The following is a 16,971-nucleotide window of genomic DNA, read 5'->3' on the forward strand; positions in this document are numbered from 1 at the left end:
AAAAATGTTTAGATGAAAATGATACTATGCTTGAAAAATGACAGATTGATAATAATGCTTTTTTTTCTTTTTTCTTTTTTCTTCGTTGTTGTTTTTCAAAAGATGGAAAGTGGGGTAGCACTAGGAAATTGACGACGACTAGCTAAATCCAATTTCAATTCAGTCAAATTATCTTCCAGGGCAACGAAAATGGAACGATAATCAGGGGAAAAAGTAATGCCAGCAATATGAGCATCCATATCCAATGGGGCTAAACGAATGATTTGCCGACGATCAAAAGTTCTGGTATCAACAATATTCACTTGTGACACGTGTTCACTATAAATCATCAAATCCAATGGTCCTTTGCTAAAAGCGACGCATCTAGCTGCCTTCCTAGTTTTTCTTGTCTAAAAATAAATGAAATCAACATTACCATGCATTAAAAAAAATTTTTTCTTCCTTTTTTTACCTCCGATGACACTAGTTGACACAATTTTTTTTGAGTGACAACATCAAATACATTAACTTGACCATCCTGACTTGTAACAGCAAACATAGTAGAAGAAGAATTCCATGCACAGCCTAAACATGGTTCATTGGATACTATTGAATGATTTTATGTTAGTTTTCCGGAGTAATCTCTTAATCCTTTTTTTTTTTGTACCTTTATATGTTGATTCTAGTTCGTATTGATCACCATGAATAGAATATTGATATACATCACCAGTATCACTTGTAGCCAACATGAATTTTCCATCCATACTAACAGAAGCTGATAAGAGAGAGATGTTATTACCCTTTGATCCTCTTCAATTAGAAATTTATGATTACTTACTATGATTGACGGCAGAAGGTAATTCCAACACGGTGATGCGTTTCATAGATGGAATGGAATAGATGTGAATGGTATGATCGTTATTGCAAATAGTAACTCGAACATCTTGATCGATTTTTGATAATCCAATAGCGTTATTCATTCCTGGTCCAATGTTGAATACATCAGAAGACCTATTCACGATAAATCACCCCATTAATCATCAAACCTTTACTCATATCATCTTTTTATTTACCAACTATCATCCATGGATCGTACCAAAGCCAAGCCTCTAGGACCTGCAACTGCAACATGATCATATCTAAAAAAGGGAGAACACAATAAACCTTGAATAAATCATTCTTTCCCACACTTTCTTCCCTACAATATATTCGAGGATTAATTTTACCTTGTATCTATAGACATGGGTGCAAAAGGTAAATCAAGTGTTTTGACAATTTCTTTTGTTTTAGTGTTGTACTAATATAGTAAATCATTTCAGTAAATTGAAGTGGACCTTTTTTTTTGGTAATAACTTACGAATTGAATAGTATTATGACGAGGTAAGGCAACAATATGAGAAGAAGGACTAGAAATCAAGTTACGTAATTGCCAATGTTGAATAGTAGTTTCAACTTGATGAACAATTTGGCGGTCATTGTATGTAAAATTTCCATTGTTTTGTCTATATTCAACAACAAAAAAAATTTTTTTAATTTCTACGTTCATTGATGATGGATTGGATGTCACTTACACAACTGGTATAGGTTGAGCAACTGATGGTGTCTGTTTCTTTAAATATAATGACATGATCTTTTACAAAAAAAAAAAAAAAAAAAAAAAAAAAAAGAATAAAAAAAAAGGTGATGAAAAAAAAAATGAAAAAAAAGATAAAATACAATAAAAAAGGCTTTTTTTAAAAAAAGAAAAAAAAATGCCATGAATTTACCCTGTATCACAAAAGGTGCACCAATCAAATGGATGGTAACTCTCCGGACATTCTGTGAATCTTATTTTTCTGTTTGTAACTACTTGATCATGTGATCTTGACCTTCCCACCCTCCACGATGTTGTCCCCTTGAATTCCCAATCATGGTATTTCTGTTCAACATTTTACAAAAAAAGAAATCAAACTAACGAAAAAACCTTTCATGCAATTCTGTGTTTGACACTTTTTTTTTTTTTTTTGATGATCAATCGAGGAGTTTGAAAAAGACATAATAAAAATAGAAAAAAGCTCGTTTTTCTTTTTTTATTTCGAAAAGAAAAAACACATGTTTAATCTACCATAAATCTTCAGGACGACTACGTCTTGATGATGATGATGAAGTTTTCTTTTCTACCCATAATGACATATCATCTTCTATTCTAGTCTCTTGATGACGATGACGATGTCGATCTTCCCGATGATGGTGTTTCCTTTTCTTCTTTCGGTCATCCTTCTTTTTCTTGTCTCCAGATTTTCTACTCTTTTTCTTCTTCTTTGGATCCTTGGAATAACTCCGTTTTCTTTCATCTGAATGTTTCTTTCTATCATCATCATCATCCTCTTCACTAGCAGATGAGGCTGATTCTGAAGATACTGACACATGACGCCGACGATGGCTACTAGAACTCGCTGATGAGAGTCGTGGTTGAAAAGGTGTCACTAGAATTTGTTCAGATTTGATTTTGGTATCTTGAGCTTCACGTTTAGTAAATATTGGTCTAAAAGGTGTGTCACTCGTTTCGGGTAAAGGGGTTACTTCCGTGGGTGTTTGAGAATAATCTTCTTTTTCCATATCTGGTAATGGTGGTCCAATAAAATCATCATCCTCTTCTTTTTGTTGTTGTTGTTGTTGTTGTTCGTTAGAAATAGATGAATCTATGATCATAGATGTTCTTTCTTCTTTTTCTTCTTTTTCTTCTTCTTCCTCTTCATCATCTGAGTTTTCAAAGATGGCTTTAAAAATATCCATGGCAGGTCGCTCGTAATTTAGATCTTCTTCATCACCTTGTTGTTGTGCTGTTGATGATTCCGTTTTTTCACCGTCATTTGGTCTGGCCGAAGGTTTAGGAATAATTGAATGTAACGCAGGGTCATCCGCTTGTGTATCCATCAAAGCCAAAACAGGACGCACAGAACCATTATTCCCATCTTCTTTATTAACTTGTTGTTGGGGAGAAATCATTGCAGCCATCACTTTTTCATTCAGTGCCACGGTCGATCCTGCCATAGTCCTATGTCCTTGTTCTTGTGGTATATGATCAGGATGTGGATTACGTACATTGAATCTTTTACATAAAAGCCGATTAGGATAGAATGGTTTGATGGTTCTGGTCAATGGACCAAATAAGTTCATAGCTGCAGCTTCAGCTTCTTGCGATAACTACGAATGTAAAACATAAAAGTTAAAATAAAAGTAATAGATGATCTGACATATAAATATTCTTTTTTTTTTCTTTTACCTCTGGCTTGGGTTGATCTGTCTTTTGTTGTTGCCTTAACACTTTTTCTTTTTTCCATTGCTCCTCCGTTTTCAAACCACCTTCAAAAGAAATTTGTTCAACATTGCCACCACTGCTGCCCACAAAACTAGTAGCAGAGCTAGAAGAAGAGGTAAATCTTCCACTCATCATACTACTGATAGGACGGAAGATTCTTGCCGCTTTGATAAATTCATCCAATTCTTTCATTCCAGATTCAAAAGTCATACCAGGAGGAATATCGAATGTTGTCATTCTGTTTTTTATATTATCACCTTCGAAGAGAGACGGTTGATCACTTTCAAATTTGGCAGCTGTTTCCAGATAATGTCGATATCGTGCTTGTTTTTCAGGTGTTTCACCAAAAGGCATGAATCCTCGCAATGCTAGTTGTGCTACATCCTTTGGTACCAATGAAACTTGTAATTTTGATTCATCCACTGGTGGTGCATTTGCCAACTTGACCATATGTGCTGTTTGTGCTAACCTTTCCTTAGATTTTGATGACATATAATCAAACACAGATCTGGCTTCAATAGGTTTCTCCCCTAGCATTGCACCTCGTGCATCCACTGTTATTGATTCTTGTTGTTGAGATGTCAAATTTTTTTTCCTATCGCTCATATTGGTTGATGGAGAATGCATTTCAACAAAATCCTTTGGTACTGATGGAGGTGCATACCTAATTAAAAAAAAAAAAAAAAAGAAGTGTCAGATTCTATTTTTTTTTTTAAAAAAAAATAAATAAATAAATTATTATTATTCCTTACCATTTACCCAAGACTTGCGCTTGAATGGATACATGGAAACCTTTGAGTGGTAAATGACCATCAGAACAACGAACTTTTTTCCTTTGATCATCTTGATTAGTATCCTTCATATATTTTCGCTTGTTATAACTTTTCGATAATTCCAGAGTGTCTTCATCTTCATAAAGTGTATGATGATATTTTGCAAAAGAGCCCATTTGATCATCATCATATGGCATTGTATCATCATTTTCGTCTTCAAATACACCCACACCAAATCCTATACGTGATGAAGTTGATTGTTTTACTGAAATGTTCTCTTTTAAATGTTGTTGTTGATCCAATTGATGTTGCCGAAATCGCCGCATTTCTGCTACTTGAGGTACATGCGCTACTAAATCGTAACCTAATCCGAACGTATTGGTTTTTGGTTGATAATCCACAATTGGCGTATCCTTAGGAGCCAATGTCATTTGTTGTAAAGATAAAGAAGAATCATCTTGCCACCCCTCTTCACTATCATCGTCCATCATTGATGGTTTATAACTAGTCCTTGGTCCTATTCCTTGTCCTGGTTTCCAACCCATCTTTCGAAGAAGTTTCATACCCGTTGAGTCTTGTGTTGGTGCCACCAGATTCATTAAATCTGATACTAGAAATGATAATCCACTATTATCACTTCCTACTTTCGCTTCTTCCTGACGACGTCTGCTCATTTCCTTCTCAGTACTACCTAAAGTATCAAATTCCTCTGTTGCCACTAATCGTTTTGAGGTAGCCAATTCCTATCATTATATAGATAAAAAAAAAAAAGGAGTAAGTACCGCTTAGGTATATTTCTCATTACTTTCTTTGTTGTCATTGTTGTTTTTATTTTACTTGTAAATCTTCTTCATCCATATAGTCCTCAACTCGTTGCGTCTGTTGTTCACGGCGAGAAGTTCTTGAAGATACAAACTGACTTGGAGTCCAACCTATGTAGTAATATCATAAAGGAAAAATAATATAAAGAGTAAGTAGAGTTGATTATTGAATATGAGATTCAATCTTATACCTTCTTTTGATCCCACTGTATTATAATAGCCTGCTGAAAACCCTCCAGTGAAAGCTCCATGGAATCGTCTTCGTCCTTGTTCATCGCGTGCTTCTTGCTTCCATACAGGTTGGAACTGACCTGCGTCTGTAACCCCAATACGTTTATCTCGTTCGGTTTGTTCTGGAAAAGGTGTACCGAAAAAGTTATTACTTTCTGACATAACTTTTTTAAGTTTGGAATATAAAAAGTAATAAAATAAGTTTGAAAGTAATTTCAAAAATGTATAAGTTCCTCACATGGCTTGTTTCACACCGGTCCTCTCTCATTGATTCTCTTACTCTTCTCCCTGCACAATCCGGACCACTCTCACAAATAAATTTTATTCGCCATTTGAAAGTTGTATGATATTATAGGAGAAAAAAACAAAAAAAAAAAAAAAAACAGACCAGGTGAAAAGTTACCTTCTTTTTTATGTTGATAAATACTCTTCATCATGCAGCATATTCACGTCAAGTCATCAAAGTCTAAAAATTATAGAAAACCTATACCAAAAGCAAGTAAATCAAGACTTGTTTTCAAATATTCATCTAGTCCAGATGGTGTTGATACTAATCTACTCGTGTTGCTTCATGGTCTTGGTGATACTCTTCAGCCTTTTGCAACACTTGGTCAGAAACTTCAGTTACCTCAAACAGCAATACTAGCAGTTCAAGCTCCAGAACTTATTCCGTATATGGATTGTGAGAGTTATCAATGGTATCCTAGTTTTGATATGTTAACTGGTGAAGGTAATAAACATATGCCTAGATATTTATAATATATCTTGACCATTTTCACTAACAAGTTTACCTGTCTTTCGTTGACAATTATTTTTATCCATTTTTAGTTCTTTCTCCTGATGATCCTAGACAAAAGAGTGGACTCTTAAAAACGAGACAATTGTTGACAGTGTTATTAAAACATTTGATAGAAGATTGTCAATACCCAGCATCGCAGATCTTTTTTTTCGGGTTTTCTCAAGGTGGTACAGTGGCGTTGGATCAAGTATTAGAAGGTGATATACGAAATTTGGGTGGAGTGATTAGCATCAGTGGATATCCCTTCATTACAACAAATGATTTGAAAAACACTTTATATGATGGTCCTATACTAATCACTCAAGGCGACAAAGATCCAGTGATTGGAACGAGATCACAAGCAGAAAAAATGGTATATTAAAAAGGATCATTTTTGAGAGCAATGGAATAATAGATTTATTTATTCCTTTTTTTTTTTTTTGTTAGTTTAACGGGATAAAACAACGATGTGCTTCTACTGCGCAGATCAAACAGTTGTTTATTTCTGGAAAAGGTCATCATATGCCCACTACTGAACAAGAATGGAGATCCATTCATTCTTTTTTCGCAAGCTATATGCCTCGACGTAACTTGGAGCTAGAGAACATGGCAGATGTATATGAAATTAATACTACTAGTGGATCTGCGTAAAATTTTCCGAATAGAAGCATAAATAAACATATTCTAGACATTTCAGTCGTATCGTAGATGTCCTGAATACTGAATTTTGTATTGAATTGGAAGAAGAATTGGCAAATGATGGTATCGGTATCAACAGGCAGGTCGTCTCGACATTGGTAGCGAAAAATTTGCGATGATCATTTCCTCTGGTTAGATTGATGGGTTCATGAAGCGTCATGGTTTTTTCAATGCTCATCTAATGTGTGATGGAACTGGTTCCGTGGATATGACAGCACCGGAATTACAGGCTAGAATACAAGAAATCTAGATAATCATCTCCAATTACCCTTCTGATCAAGTCTACAATTTTGATGAATCAGCTCTATTCTGGTCTGTTCGAACTCTATGGAAATTATTTAATAGAATTTATGTTTAGAAATAAGGCCTCACTAATGGAAGGTTTGGTAGATGCATTAAAAATTTAAGTTTATTTTTTTGATTTATCCATTTGTTTATGCAATAAAGAACCTCTTTTCCTATCATCACACCCCTGTTGGCTTGAAATTCAGATTCGACTATTTTTATTTTGGTTTAATGTATCAAGCTGGATTAAGTGTAACATGGGCCTTTGATCCCGTCTGCCTCTTTTTTTTTTTTTTTTTTTTTTTTTTGTCTACATTGATATGTATCTTCCTTGATAGTCATTATAGACAATCAGCATAATGATTTTCAAAGTCCGTATTTTATTTTATCTTTTTAGATATTTCTTCTAGTTCTTTCTTTTCTTTATAACAACTTTAATCATAGTATATCAATTAGTGATTGTACTAGTTATATTTTTTTAGTTAATAAGACTTTTGTTTTTATTCCTACTACTTTATTACACGTCAATGTAATTGATTCCATCTTCTGACGTATTTTTTATTCTTTGTTTGTGAATGAATTCTTTATTTTTATTTTATGGATATGCTTACGGAATACGTCGATACGACACCGACATTATATGGTCTCCCTATGCTGAAAATCAGGCGGCTATGTGCACCTCTGAAAATCAAGTTCAATGAGATAATGATGTATCAAAGGTGGTGGATATCATTTGCTACACTGTCTTGTTCGGTGTGCCTGGACCATCAACGGCAAAAACAAAAGCTCTGATTCGTCGTGGACTCACTTTCAATGCCGCTGCCAAAAGAAAGTATTACCAAGATATGGACTCTGAATCTGACTCGTCGTTGGAACCGCTACCAAAATTGAAGAGAAAAGCAAAGGAAACAACCCACATGGAAAAACAAGATGATCTTGAATTTGTGATCAACTACCGGCGAAATTTGACTGGAAAAATGAACTGGAAAATGTGCTTAGAAGCTGGTCATAAAAAGAAACTTAAGCCAACGTTACTCCAACGGAGAATCATCCGAAGCTTCTTCTACAACGCTACCAAGAAATGATTTATGCCCATTAGCTTTTTTACCCTTTTCTGTGTATAGTATAGCATATTCACTAATTACAAAAAAAAAAAAAAAAAAAAATATCAAAAAATAAATGATCCCTTCAATTTTTATGAAGTTTCGTGCTCTGTATCATTTTTTCCATCATGATGCCGTTATAATGACCAAGAACAATTTAATTATTAGACCTGAGATACCAATCTGATCATTAATAACTATGCTGTAATCTTCTTTCTTTATTTAAACAACGAAAATTAGAATAAAATTTTTACTATAAATAAAATATTTTTTTTTGTTCCTTGATCGGATTTTGAGTAAGTAGAGAGTGGGGGAGGGAGGGCCGTTATTAATGATCAGATTGGTACCTCAGGTCTAATAATCAATTCAACGTCGAATGGGATTCTCTCAAGAATTACATGAGACCGTCGATACCAATCTGATTATTAATAACTATGCTGTCGTATCTAGACTGATATTATTGTGTAACTTTAAGATCTCAGCTTCTTGTCATTTAAGATTGGATTAGAATAGTTTTTTCTCTTTTTTTCTCTCTCATTCAATTCTTATTGAAATAAACTATATCAACAGTCTCATCGTATTTTCGATTTGTCTTTTATTATTATTTTTATATTTGTTAATCCAATCAACTATCTTATTTTTTACGATGAATTCTAACAACAACAACAACAACAATAACAACAACATCAACATCAACAACGACAATATGTCGGATACCTCTGCTCCTTTCTCCATTAATGGCACCGATTTTGTCAACAACATTATCAACAACCATTTGGAACGTGATGTCATTATGACAGAACAAAACCATCAACCCTCTTCCACTTTTCAAAGTGGTTTGGGGGCCTCAACCCATGCTTCTCCTGAAGCTAGGGCCGAGTGGGCTGTCGCTGTGCTTACGCACAAGGCAGAAGAGTCTGAAGTGCTCTACACTCAAGCACTTGCTCAATTGGATAATTCTGATGAAGCTCGTGCCCATGTTCAAAAACTTTTTGAACAAGCACAAAAGGATCAACAAGCCGTCGATGATGGTCGGGCTATGTATGAACGTAAGTTCCCACATAACCCAAAGTTCTTTTCTTTCGAACGCCGTAGAGCTGAAGAAGAAAGAACAAAGGCTCAGATGATGAATCGAAGCCTCGTTGTTCCCAAATACCTTCCTCAATTAAAGCTGGTCAACAGTTATGAGGTTGGTAAAGAAATAAATGACAAGTCGTTTACTTCGACCAAACATTTTTTCAGTACGCTGGAAAAAATTTTCATTTCTCATGGTTTACAACCTGAAAATGAATTTCGTCGTTTGTTTCCAAGATGTCTTGACGGCGCTCAAACTTTCTTTTTTGAAGGTTTATTAAAGAAAATAAATGAAAAGTCAGATGGTGAAACAGAATGGGCTTTCATAAAACGTCAATTTATTGACAAATATGATACTCCAGCTCAAAAGTTTAATGCTTGGCATAAACTTGTGTCGATCAGACAAAATTCTAAAACCATCGACGAACATAATAAGATGTTCGGTAATTTGTTAACCATGACTGAATGGGAAACAATGCCTGTCTCTCTTCTTTCCAATGTAGTTTATTTAGCTACATTAAACCCAGAAATTAGAAGACAAGCAACGGAGTGGTTGATCACCCGATCTGCCCCGAATTTTGACGTTGATATTCATCAACTGATGCAAACCGTTGCTGGTATGGACATCCAAAGAACAGAAAACCCTAGAGGTTTTGCTCAAAAGCGAAACATTCAAAATGATGTTTCGTTTGTAAAGAAAATAAAAAAGGCTAATACAGTCTCTGATGGTAAAAGAACAGGTGTTCTTTGTTATAATGGTTGTGGACAGATATATCTTCCTGGACATGTCTGTCCTAAAAAGAAACTCAACGGCCGAGATGGCAAAAATAATTTGTTCTCTCGTGCTGCTATACGAACCAAAACGGTTGTTCAAAAACAAGAAGATGCTGATGATAAGTTGAATCTTATGTCAGAATGTAAGGCTAAGAATAAGAAACAAAATTTAATTCAAAATAATCAAAACATTAATCAATGTCTTATTCCGATTTATTTAGAACAAAAACCTATCATGGCTTTGTTAGATGGTGGTGCAACTTTTTCTGCCATCGATGAAAATTTTTGTTTAAAAAATAATTTTAAAATAATTGTTCTAAATAATAAAAATAAAAATCCAAATGATTGTATCCATTTAGCTCATTCTGATCATGTAATTCAGCGTCTAGGTTATACAGAACCTTTAGATCTTTGTTATAACGGGAAAACTTTAAAATATTCTTTTGAAGTAATGAAATTAACCGGTGATCAACAAGTTAGTATTGGAGCTGACTTAATGCCTTCACTTGGCATTGGTTATTACGGTTTAGTACAAACATGGGATCCACTTCCTCAAAAGATGGAAGAAGATCCTGATAAAGATAGAGAAATCCCAAATGAAACACCAGCAGGTACAAAAGAAGAACAGGAAACATTCCATCATTTTATTAAAAACAGTTTAAAACAAAATCAAGCTATCCCTACAAACGCTTTTTGTACACTCCCTGAATCTGTGATATACTTACCTATGCCTAAAGGTGTATCATGTTACAGAAGACAATACCCCATTTCTCATACATTGAAAGAGATGGTACATCAAACTGTACAAAATTGGCTGGCTGATGGCATCATTGAACCTGTTCCTGCTAACATCGATAACAAATGGAATTCACCATTAACACTAGCACCTAAAAAAGATATAAACGGTAACTTAACTGGTAAGCGACCATGTTTGGATCCTCGTCATATTAATAAGTATTTACCTGATGATCGTTATCCTTTACCATTAATAAGTGATATCTTCACAAAATTGAGTGGTGCCAAAGTATTTAGTACCCTTGATTTAAAAAGTGCCTTCCATAGGTTCAAAATTCATGAGGATGATCGTCATAAAACTACCTTCACATCAGTAGACGGTAAACAATATATGTTCAGAGGTTGCCCATTTGGTTTAAAACCTATATCATCAAAATTCCAAAGGGTGATGAGTATTTTATTCACTGATCTACCATTTGTCACCACATTTGTGGATGATATCGTAGTTTATAGTGATAACATGCAAAATCATCAATTACATGTTAAAACTATAATTGATAAGTTAACTGCCGTTAACCTACTACTCAATCCAGACAAATGTCATTTTGCACAAAAATCCGTATACTTACTTGGATTCTCTATTTCAGAAAATGGACGATCACTTGATGAACGCAAACTGCAAAATATTGACATGTGGCCAACACCGCAAACAGGCAAAGACCTTCAAAGATTTCTTGGTGTAGTCAACTATTTCCGAGATCATATTCCAATGATGTCAACTGTTACCGATCCATTGAATCAACTGCGTAACCAGGATAATCTAAAAAAGAAGTGGACACCTAAGCATGAGCAAGCCTTTACAACTCTGAAAAAGCTTTTGCAAAAACATATTACCTTATCACACCCCAACTTTCAAGAGCCATTCCACGTAGCGACGGATGCATCGAACGTTGGTATTGGTGCTGTCCTCTTCCAAAAAATCCAGGGTAAAACAAACTATATTGGGTTCATGGCAAGATCATTGTCCAAATCAGAGCGTAACTACTCTACAACAAAAAGGGAATTGTTAGCAATCATCTTCGCTTTCAATAAATTCCACCAATTCCTGTGGGGTAATCCATTCACACTCTACACGGACCATAAGGCTCTGATCTATATACATTCACAGGAACATATGAACCCTATGATGACAAATTGGTTAGACACATTGCTCGACTATACCTTCACAGTCATCCATCTACCTGGTACCCATAATATTTTACCTGATTATCTTTCACGCCTTTTCCCTAGCATGTCAAGGCTGGAAGGGGGTAATAACGATAACACGTTAATAAACAGATCTGTTGAAATAAATAGTGCAGATAAAATGGAACCACCAGAAGAAGAACGTCAGGAATTATTAAATAAAGCACATCTCTTTGGTCATTTTGGTGCTGAAGCAATCGTCAAAGCTATTCATAGTAACGGTATACATTGGCCTAAATTAAAAGAACAAGCAGTTGCTCTAGTTAGTAAATGCCCTTCATGCCAAAAATATAACATAGCGAAACATGGATATCATCCTTTACGCCCAATATCCTCAAACTTACCAGGTGACCACTGGGCAATTGACCTTGCTGGACCTTTACCTACAACAAATCAAAATAATAATTATATTTTGATTATGAGAGATATCTTCTCACGCTTTGTAATAATACGGGCAATACCTGACAAAAGAGCTGACACTATAGTCAATCAACTGATTAATGTATTCTGCGATTTTGGTATACCTAAGATTGTACAATCGGATAACGGAACAGAATTCGTTAACGATATGATGAAACGATTCAAGAAAGCAGCTGGTTTTGATCACAGATTAATAACCCCATATCATCCAAGGGCAAACGGTGCAGCAGAAAACACTGTAAAAACAACTATGAATGTCCTAGAAAAAGTAATAGAAGGAAATGTGAATGAATGGGATAAATATCTTCCGTCAGTACAATTATCTATAAACAACAAAATAAGTCAAAGAACAAATACACCTCCCTTTACTATAATGTTCGGTCGTAAGCTTAATGACTTCGTCGACTTTAGGGATGAAAGTATTAAAGAAGAAATGACAGAAGAAGAAATACAACAACGTATAAAACAAATGAATGAAGTGATATTTCCAGCTATACAAAAAAGAACGCAAGAAGTAACAAAGAAACAAAAAACGAACTTTGATAACAAACATAAAACTTTTACTTTTCCACAAGGAAGCCATGTGATGATAAAAAATTCACAACGTACAAAATTGGAGCCCAGATACACTGGCCCTTTTGAAGTGATCAAACAAAATCAAGGAGGTGCATATATCCTTAAAGATCTAACAGGTGATATCCTACCAAGAAATTATACACCTTCGGAACTAAAACTCATTTCAATGGATGAAATCATACCAGAAGATGAAGTGTATGAAGTACAAGCAATATTACAACATCGCTTAAATGAAAAAACTAATAAATATGAATATAAAGTACGTTGGAAAGGTTATACACCAGAAGACGATACCTGGGAACCACATCACAATTTCCAGGATCCAAGAATCATCACTGATTATTATAAAAGAATCGGTTTAAAGGAACCTGTTCGACCTCAAAGAAAAAATAATAAACGGAAAAGAAGTTGAACAGTTCTACAACCATCACCCCCATGAATAAAAAACCATATCCTGAATAATCATGCAGCATGATGTATAATTCATGTTTTGTTATAACATTAAAAGATACAGACAAATATATAATAGACGTCTAACAGACTGGAAGGGGGTGATGTCGTATCTAGACTGATATTATTGTGTAACTTTAAGATCTCAGCTTCTTGTCATTTAAGATTGGATTAGAATAGTTTTTTCTCTTTTTTTCTCTCTCATTCAATTCTTATTGAAATAAACTATATCAACAGTCTCATCGTATTTTCGATTTGTCTTTTATTATTATTTTTATATTTGTTAATCCAATCAACTATCTTATATGCTACTCCAGAGCATCCAAAAATGTATCCTCATCATCATCATCAGCATCTGTATCGTCATTGTCTTGGAGGACGGTGGACAGTTGAACCGGCGGGAGGTTGACGTCAATGATTTTGTTGGTGAAGTCAACCTGTGACATGTGTTGACGACGGTAATGGGTGTTGAAGGTGTCAGTGGATTTCCAGTTGCCAAGAGTTGCTATGTCATCAAGATCGATGCCTTCCTGTAAAGCTATGGAGGATCCTAGTGATCGTAGGGAAACCCGGGATTCGATGGTACTGAATTTTAGCAATGTACGGATCCAAGAGCTGATGGTAGTGATTTTGATTGATACCGAGGGTTCATTGGATTTGACGAAGAGGGCGTCTTGTGGACGGGATGTAGCAGCAGGATGATCACGAACCGCCAGAAAACAACGAACAGGGCAAAGAGTGGGAGAACGATGAGGATGTATTAGAAAAAGCTTGATAATCCGTATTCCACTTCGGCGTTCCTTGGGGGCAATCACATCAAATTGTAGACAACCTGTTGATTCATTCACAGAGGCAGAAGACAAGTGTCGTATCGGCGTATTTCGTAATCATATCCATATAATAGAAATAAAGAATGCATTCACCAACAAAGAATAAAAAACACATCGTAAGATGGAATCAACTACACTGACTTGTAGTAAAGCAGTAGGAATAAAAGCTTTATTAAATAAAAGTATAACTATTGTAGATCACAATTCATATACTATGATTAAAGTTATTATAAAAGAAAAGAATATTATTATTACCGCGCATCCAAAAGATAACAAAATAAAATACGGACTTTGAAAATCATTATGCTCATGGCCCATAATTACTACCAAGGAAAGTACATATCAATGTATAAACACTCCAGGGCAACTATCATAATGATTCCCTACATATATGACGATAACATCACATCAATGAGAAGCAAAATACTAATAAGGTTATGTGCTCTGCATAACAATATTACGAACCAAAACGAGATAACATCAACAAAACTTTTTGTGTCGATAAATTCGTCTCTTTTTAATACAATTTTTTTAAAAAAAAAAAGAAATCTCACAGACTTGTTCTCGTCTCCTTTTTTATTGTATTTTTTTCATTATTGCAACCTACACCAATTCCACATGGCCACCAATTTCAATATTCGAAGTTTTTGAACGTACCTCTAGAGCAGCGAAATAATATCCAGTCAAAAATAACCAATCGTAGATACAAATATTTGCATATGTCAAGCGTTTCTTGTGGTTTGAATCCTTGTACACAATTTTGGAAGGCATTAGTTGACAAAACTGATCGCAATCTATTTGGTGATCACGAGTCATTAACGTCAAGAATATATGACGCACAGCAGGTAATTACCTCTGATGATCTGAAAGAAATGATTGTAAGTAGTGAAGAAAGTCATAGGAAATATTTAAGTACGTTAGTTTGAAGTCAATAAAGCCCCAATATCATCATACCTATCAGTGAGAACAGTACAATCTAATCTATGCATGAAATTATATTTTATATGGTTTTATATAAAGAAGAATTTTATTGATTTATCAATTGTCTATGTAAATCTAAATTTCTTGATTTAACTATCTCCAAAGAAGGTTCCGTACGGAACTTTTTGATGTAGTTACCCGCTGTTGAGCGAGTAACGCCGGCCTTTTTGGCAGCTTCTTCCACAGAGCAATCGCCATTGACGAAGTACTCGAAGAAGAGCTGATACTGCTTGTCGGCGGATATAGTCTTTCGACCTGCTTTGCCTCTTCGTTGCAGGCAGACAGCGGCCTCACCGTTCACGCGAGGAGTGTCCTCCACTTCCATCATTTCAACACGGTTGAGATGGGACACTACATGACCAGAAGCACCTCCAACGTCGCTAGTATGCAATGAAAATGGACCCAGAGGCGCTTGGATAATGTCACCATTTAATCGAAGTAGGTTATCGTTGAGGTTCATAGTTGTTTTTTTGTGGTAGATGTAAGATATGTATAAGATTGGGAGAAGGAATCTATTAGACGAGGAATCTACATTTAAAAAGCTTGATCTCTTCCACCATATTATTGACCAAGATAATACAATGTATTTTGAAATTGGGTTGAAAATGTTAGTTTCTTTTTGTTTTTTTTTTTTGTTTTTTTTTTTTTTTTTAAAAGGTGTAGGAGTTGTGTGCTCCGACTGGATTCCAAGGTTACTCAATGACTGTCTTTGTTTTTGACTATGCCTTGGTCATCATCATCATCATCATCATCAACGATAACCGATACTTATCTATGAACCATCATCATAACCATCAGCCCACAGAAACCATCATCACATACATAGCAGCCAACATCACATAGTAACCGACATCACATAGCAACCAACATCACGTACTATAGCATAGCATAGTAACCATAATATCATCAAATTAATAGAATCGTATATAAGAAAAATACCAGACTTTGAAAATCACTACACATAAAGGCATACTCTTCCAGATAGCAAGGCACATAACGATAAATGTCAAAATATTTATACATGCGCGTACCAATAACCATCTGCGTGCACCACAAAAACGATTGGCGTGTGCCAGAAAACCATTTGGCTAGAAAAATGATTCACGTGTTCCCCAATTCATTTGCACGTAAGCTTCTTTTTAAAAAATCCGGCCACCCGCCAAGCGAACTGAAAAAACCAGTACCCAGTTCTTTTTATTTTCCGCTTTTTTTCTTTTTACCTGTTTTTCTTCTCTTTGAAGAAATATACTCATAATGGATGCCATATCAAAACGATTGATGAAGGAACTGATAGACTATGAAAAAGAGGCAGCCAATCATCCCGAAATTCTTTCATTACAACCAATAGACGATGAGGATCTTACCACCTGGGTGGCTCAAATAGCTGGTCTACCTGACACCCCTTATGAAGGTAGCAATACTTTTGAAAAATCATTTAAGAAAAACTCAAATTGATTTTTTTTTTTCTTTAATGTAGGTGGTGTGTTTGATTTACTCATCAAGATACCTCAGAATTATCCCATGCATCCTCCCACAATTACATTCACCACTACTCTCTGTCATCCCAACGTTCATTTAAAGGTAAGAAGTTTTTTTTAAAAAAAGTTCTAATTATAACGTTTACACTTACTTTATATTTTATGAATCATGAAAAAAGACGGGTGAAATTTGTTTAGATATATTGAAAACAGCGTGGTCTCCTGCTTGGACTTTGAAATCGACTGTACTGGCTATTTCTTTATTATTATATAATCCTGAACCTTCTTCTCCTTTGAATTGCGATGCAGCTAACCTTCTTCGATGTGATGATATTTTGGGTTACAATAGTTTAGTACGTATGTATACTCAACTTTATAGTGTATCTAATACTTCTTCTTCTCAATAAACTATATAAATATCCTTGTACTATTATAATT

At 34.9% G+C, this 16,971-nt stretch overlaps 7 protein-coding genes across 7 annotated transcripts; 4 read left to right on the forward strand and 3 right to left on the reverse strand.

Annotated features, from left to right (window-relative positions):
- Window positions 1-2: 2 nt before the first annotated feature.
- Window positions 3-1,616, reverse strand: BX664DRAFT_380983 (WD40-repeat-containing domain protein). The gene is made up of 8 exons (XM_051548934.1): window positions 1,551-1,616; window positions 1,337-1,481; window positions 1,206-1,276; window positions 1,053-1,118; window positions 818-990; window positions 647-754; window positions 452-585; window positions 3-389 (listed from the first exon to the last, which is right to left on the reverse strand). The coding sequence occupies exons 1-8, from the start codon at window positions 1,604-1,606 to the stop codon at window positions 96-98; spliced, it is 1,047 nt and encodes a 348-aa protein (XP_051396425.1). The 5' UTR covers window positions 1,607-1,616; the 3' UTR covers window positions 3-95.
- Window positions 1,617-1,640: 24 nt separating this feature from the next.
- On the reverse strand, window positions 1,641-5,276 carry BX664DRAFT_343048 (uncharacterized protein). The gene is made up of 5 exons (XM_051547253.1): window positions 5,066-5,276; window positions 4,891-4,985; window positions 4,033-4,796; window positions 3,245-3,944; window positions 1,641-3,165 (listed from the first exon to the last, which is right to left on the reverse strand). The coding sequence occupies exons 1-5, from the start codon at window positions 5,265-5,267 to the stop codon at window positions 2,080-2,082; spliced, it is 2,847 nt and encodes a 948-aa protein (XP_051396426.1). The 5' UTR covers window positions 5,268-5,276; the 3' UTR covers window positions 1,641-2,079.
- Window positions 5,277-5,503: 227 nt separating this feature from the next.
- Window positions 5,504-7,032, forward strand: BX664DRAFT_343049 (Alpha/Beta hydrolase protein). Its single transcript, XM_051547254.1, has 3 exons — window positions 5,504-5,835; window positions 5,934-6,256; window positions 6,331-7,032. Exons 1-3 carry the CDS (start codon window positions 5,541-5,543, stop codon window positions 6,532-6,534), a joined length of 822 nt encoding a protein of 273 aa, XP_051396427.1. The 5' UTR covers window positions 5,504-5,540; the 3' UTR covers window positions 6,535-7,032.
- A 355-nt stretch (window positions 7,033-7,387) lies between these two features.
- BX664DRAFT_343052 (uncharacterized protein) lies at window positions 7,388-8,021 on the forward strand. The gene has a single exon (XM_051547255.1). The coding sequence runs from the start codon at window positions 7,713-7,715 to the stop codon at window positions 7,950-7,952; it is 240 nt and encodes a 79-aa protein (XP_051396428.1). The 5' UTR covers window positions 7,388-7,712; the 3' UTR covers window positions 7,953-8,021.
- Window positions 8,022-13,480: 5,459 nt separating this feature from the next.
- BX664DRAFT_362455 (uncharacterized protein) lies at window positions 13,481-14,336 on the reverse strand (the record flags this gene model as incomplete). The annotated part of the gene is made up of 3 exons (XM_051548312.1): window positions 13,481-14,076; window positions 14,188-14,241; window positions 14,330-14,336. The coding sequence occupies 3 exons, from the start codon at window positions 14,334-14,336 to the stop codon at window positions 13,553-13,555; spliced, it is 585 nt and encodes a 194-aa protein (XP_051396429.1). The 3' UTR covers window positions 13,481-13,552.
- A 388-nt stretch (window positions 14,337-14,724) lies between these two features.
- BX664DRAFT_250017 (uncharacterized protein) lies at window positions 14,725-14,943 on the forward strand (the record flags this gene model as incomplete). The annotated part of the gene is made up of 1 exon (XM_051540288.1): window positions 14,725-14,943. A coding segment is annotated over one exon (219 nt), but the record flags the coding sequence as incomplete, so codon positions are not given.
- Window positions 14,944-16,251: 1,308 nt separating this feature from the next.
- BX664DRAFT_343074 (ubiquitin-conjugating enzyme/RWD-like protein) lies at window positions 16,252-16,966 on the forward strand. The gene is made up of 3 exons (XM_051547257.1): window positions 16,252-16,466; window positions 16,533-16,636; window positions 16,713-16,966. Exons 1-3 carry the CDS (start codon window positions 16,310-16,312, stop codon window positions 16,938-16,940), a joined length of 489 nt encoding a protein of 162 aa, XP_051396431.1. The 5' UTR covers window positions 16,252-16,309; the 3' UTR covers window positions 16,941-16,966.
- The last annotated feature ends 5 nt before the right edge of the window (window positions 16,967-16,971 follow it).

This window comes from Halteromyces radiatus (genome assembly GCF_025201355.1).
Source record: "Halteromyces radiatus strain CBS 162.75 chromosome Unknown BX664scaffold_10, whole genome shotgun sequence".
NCBI lineage: Eukaryota > Fungi > Mucoromycota > Mucoromycetes > Mucorales > Cunninghamellaceae > Halteromyces > Halteromyces radiatus.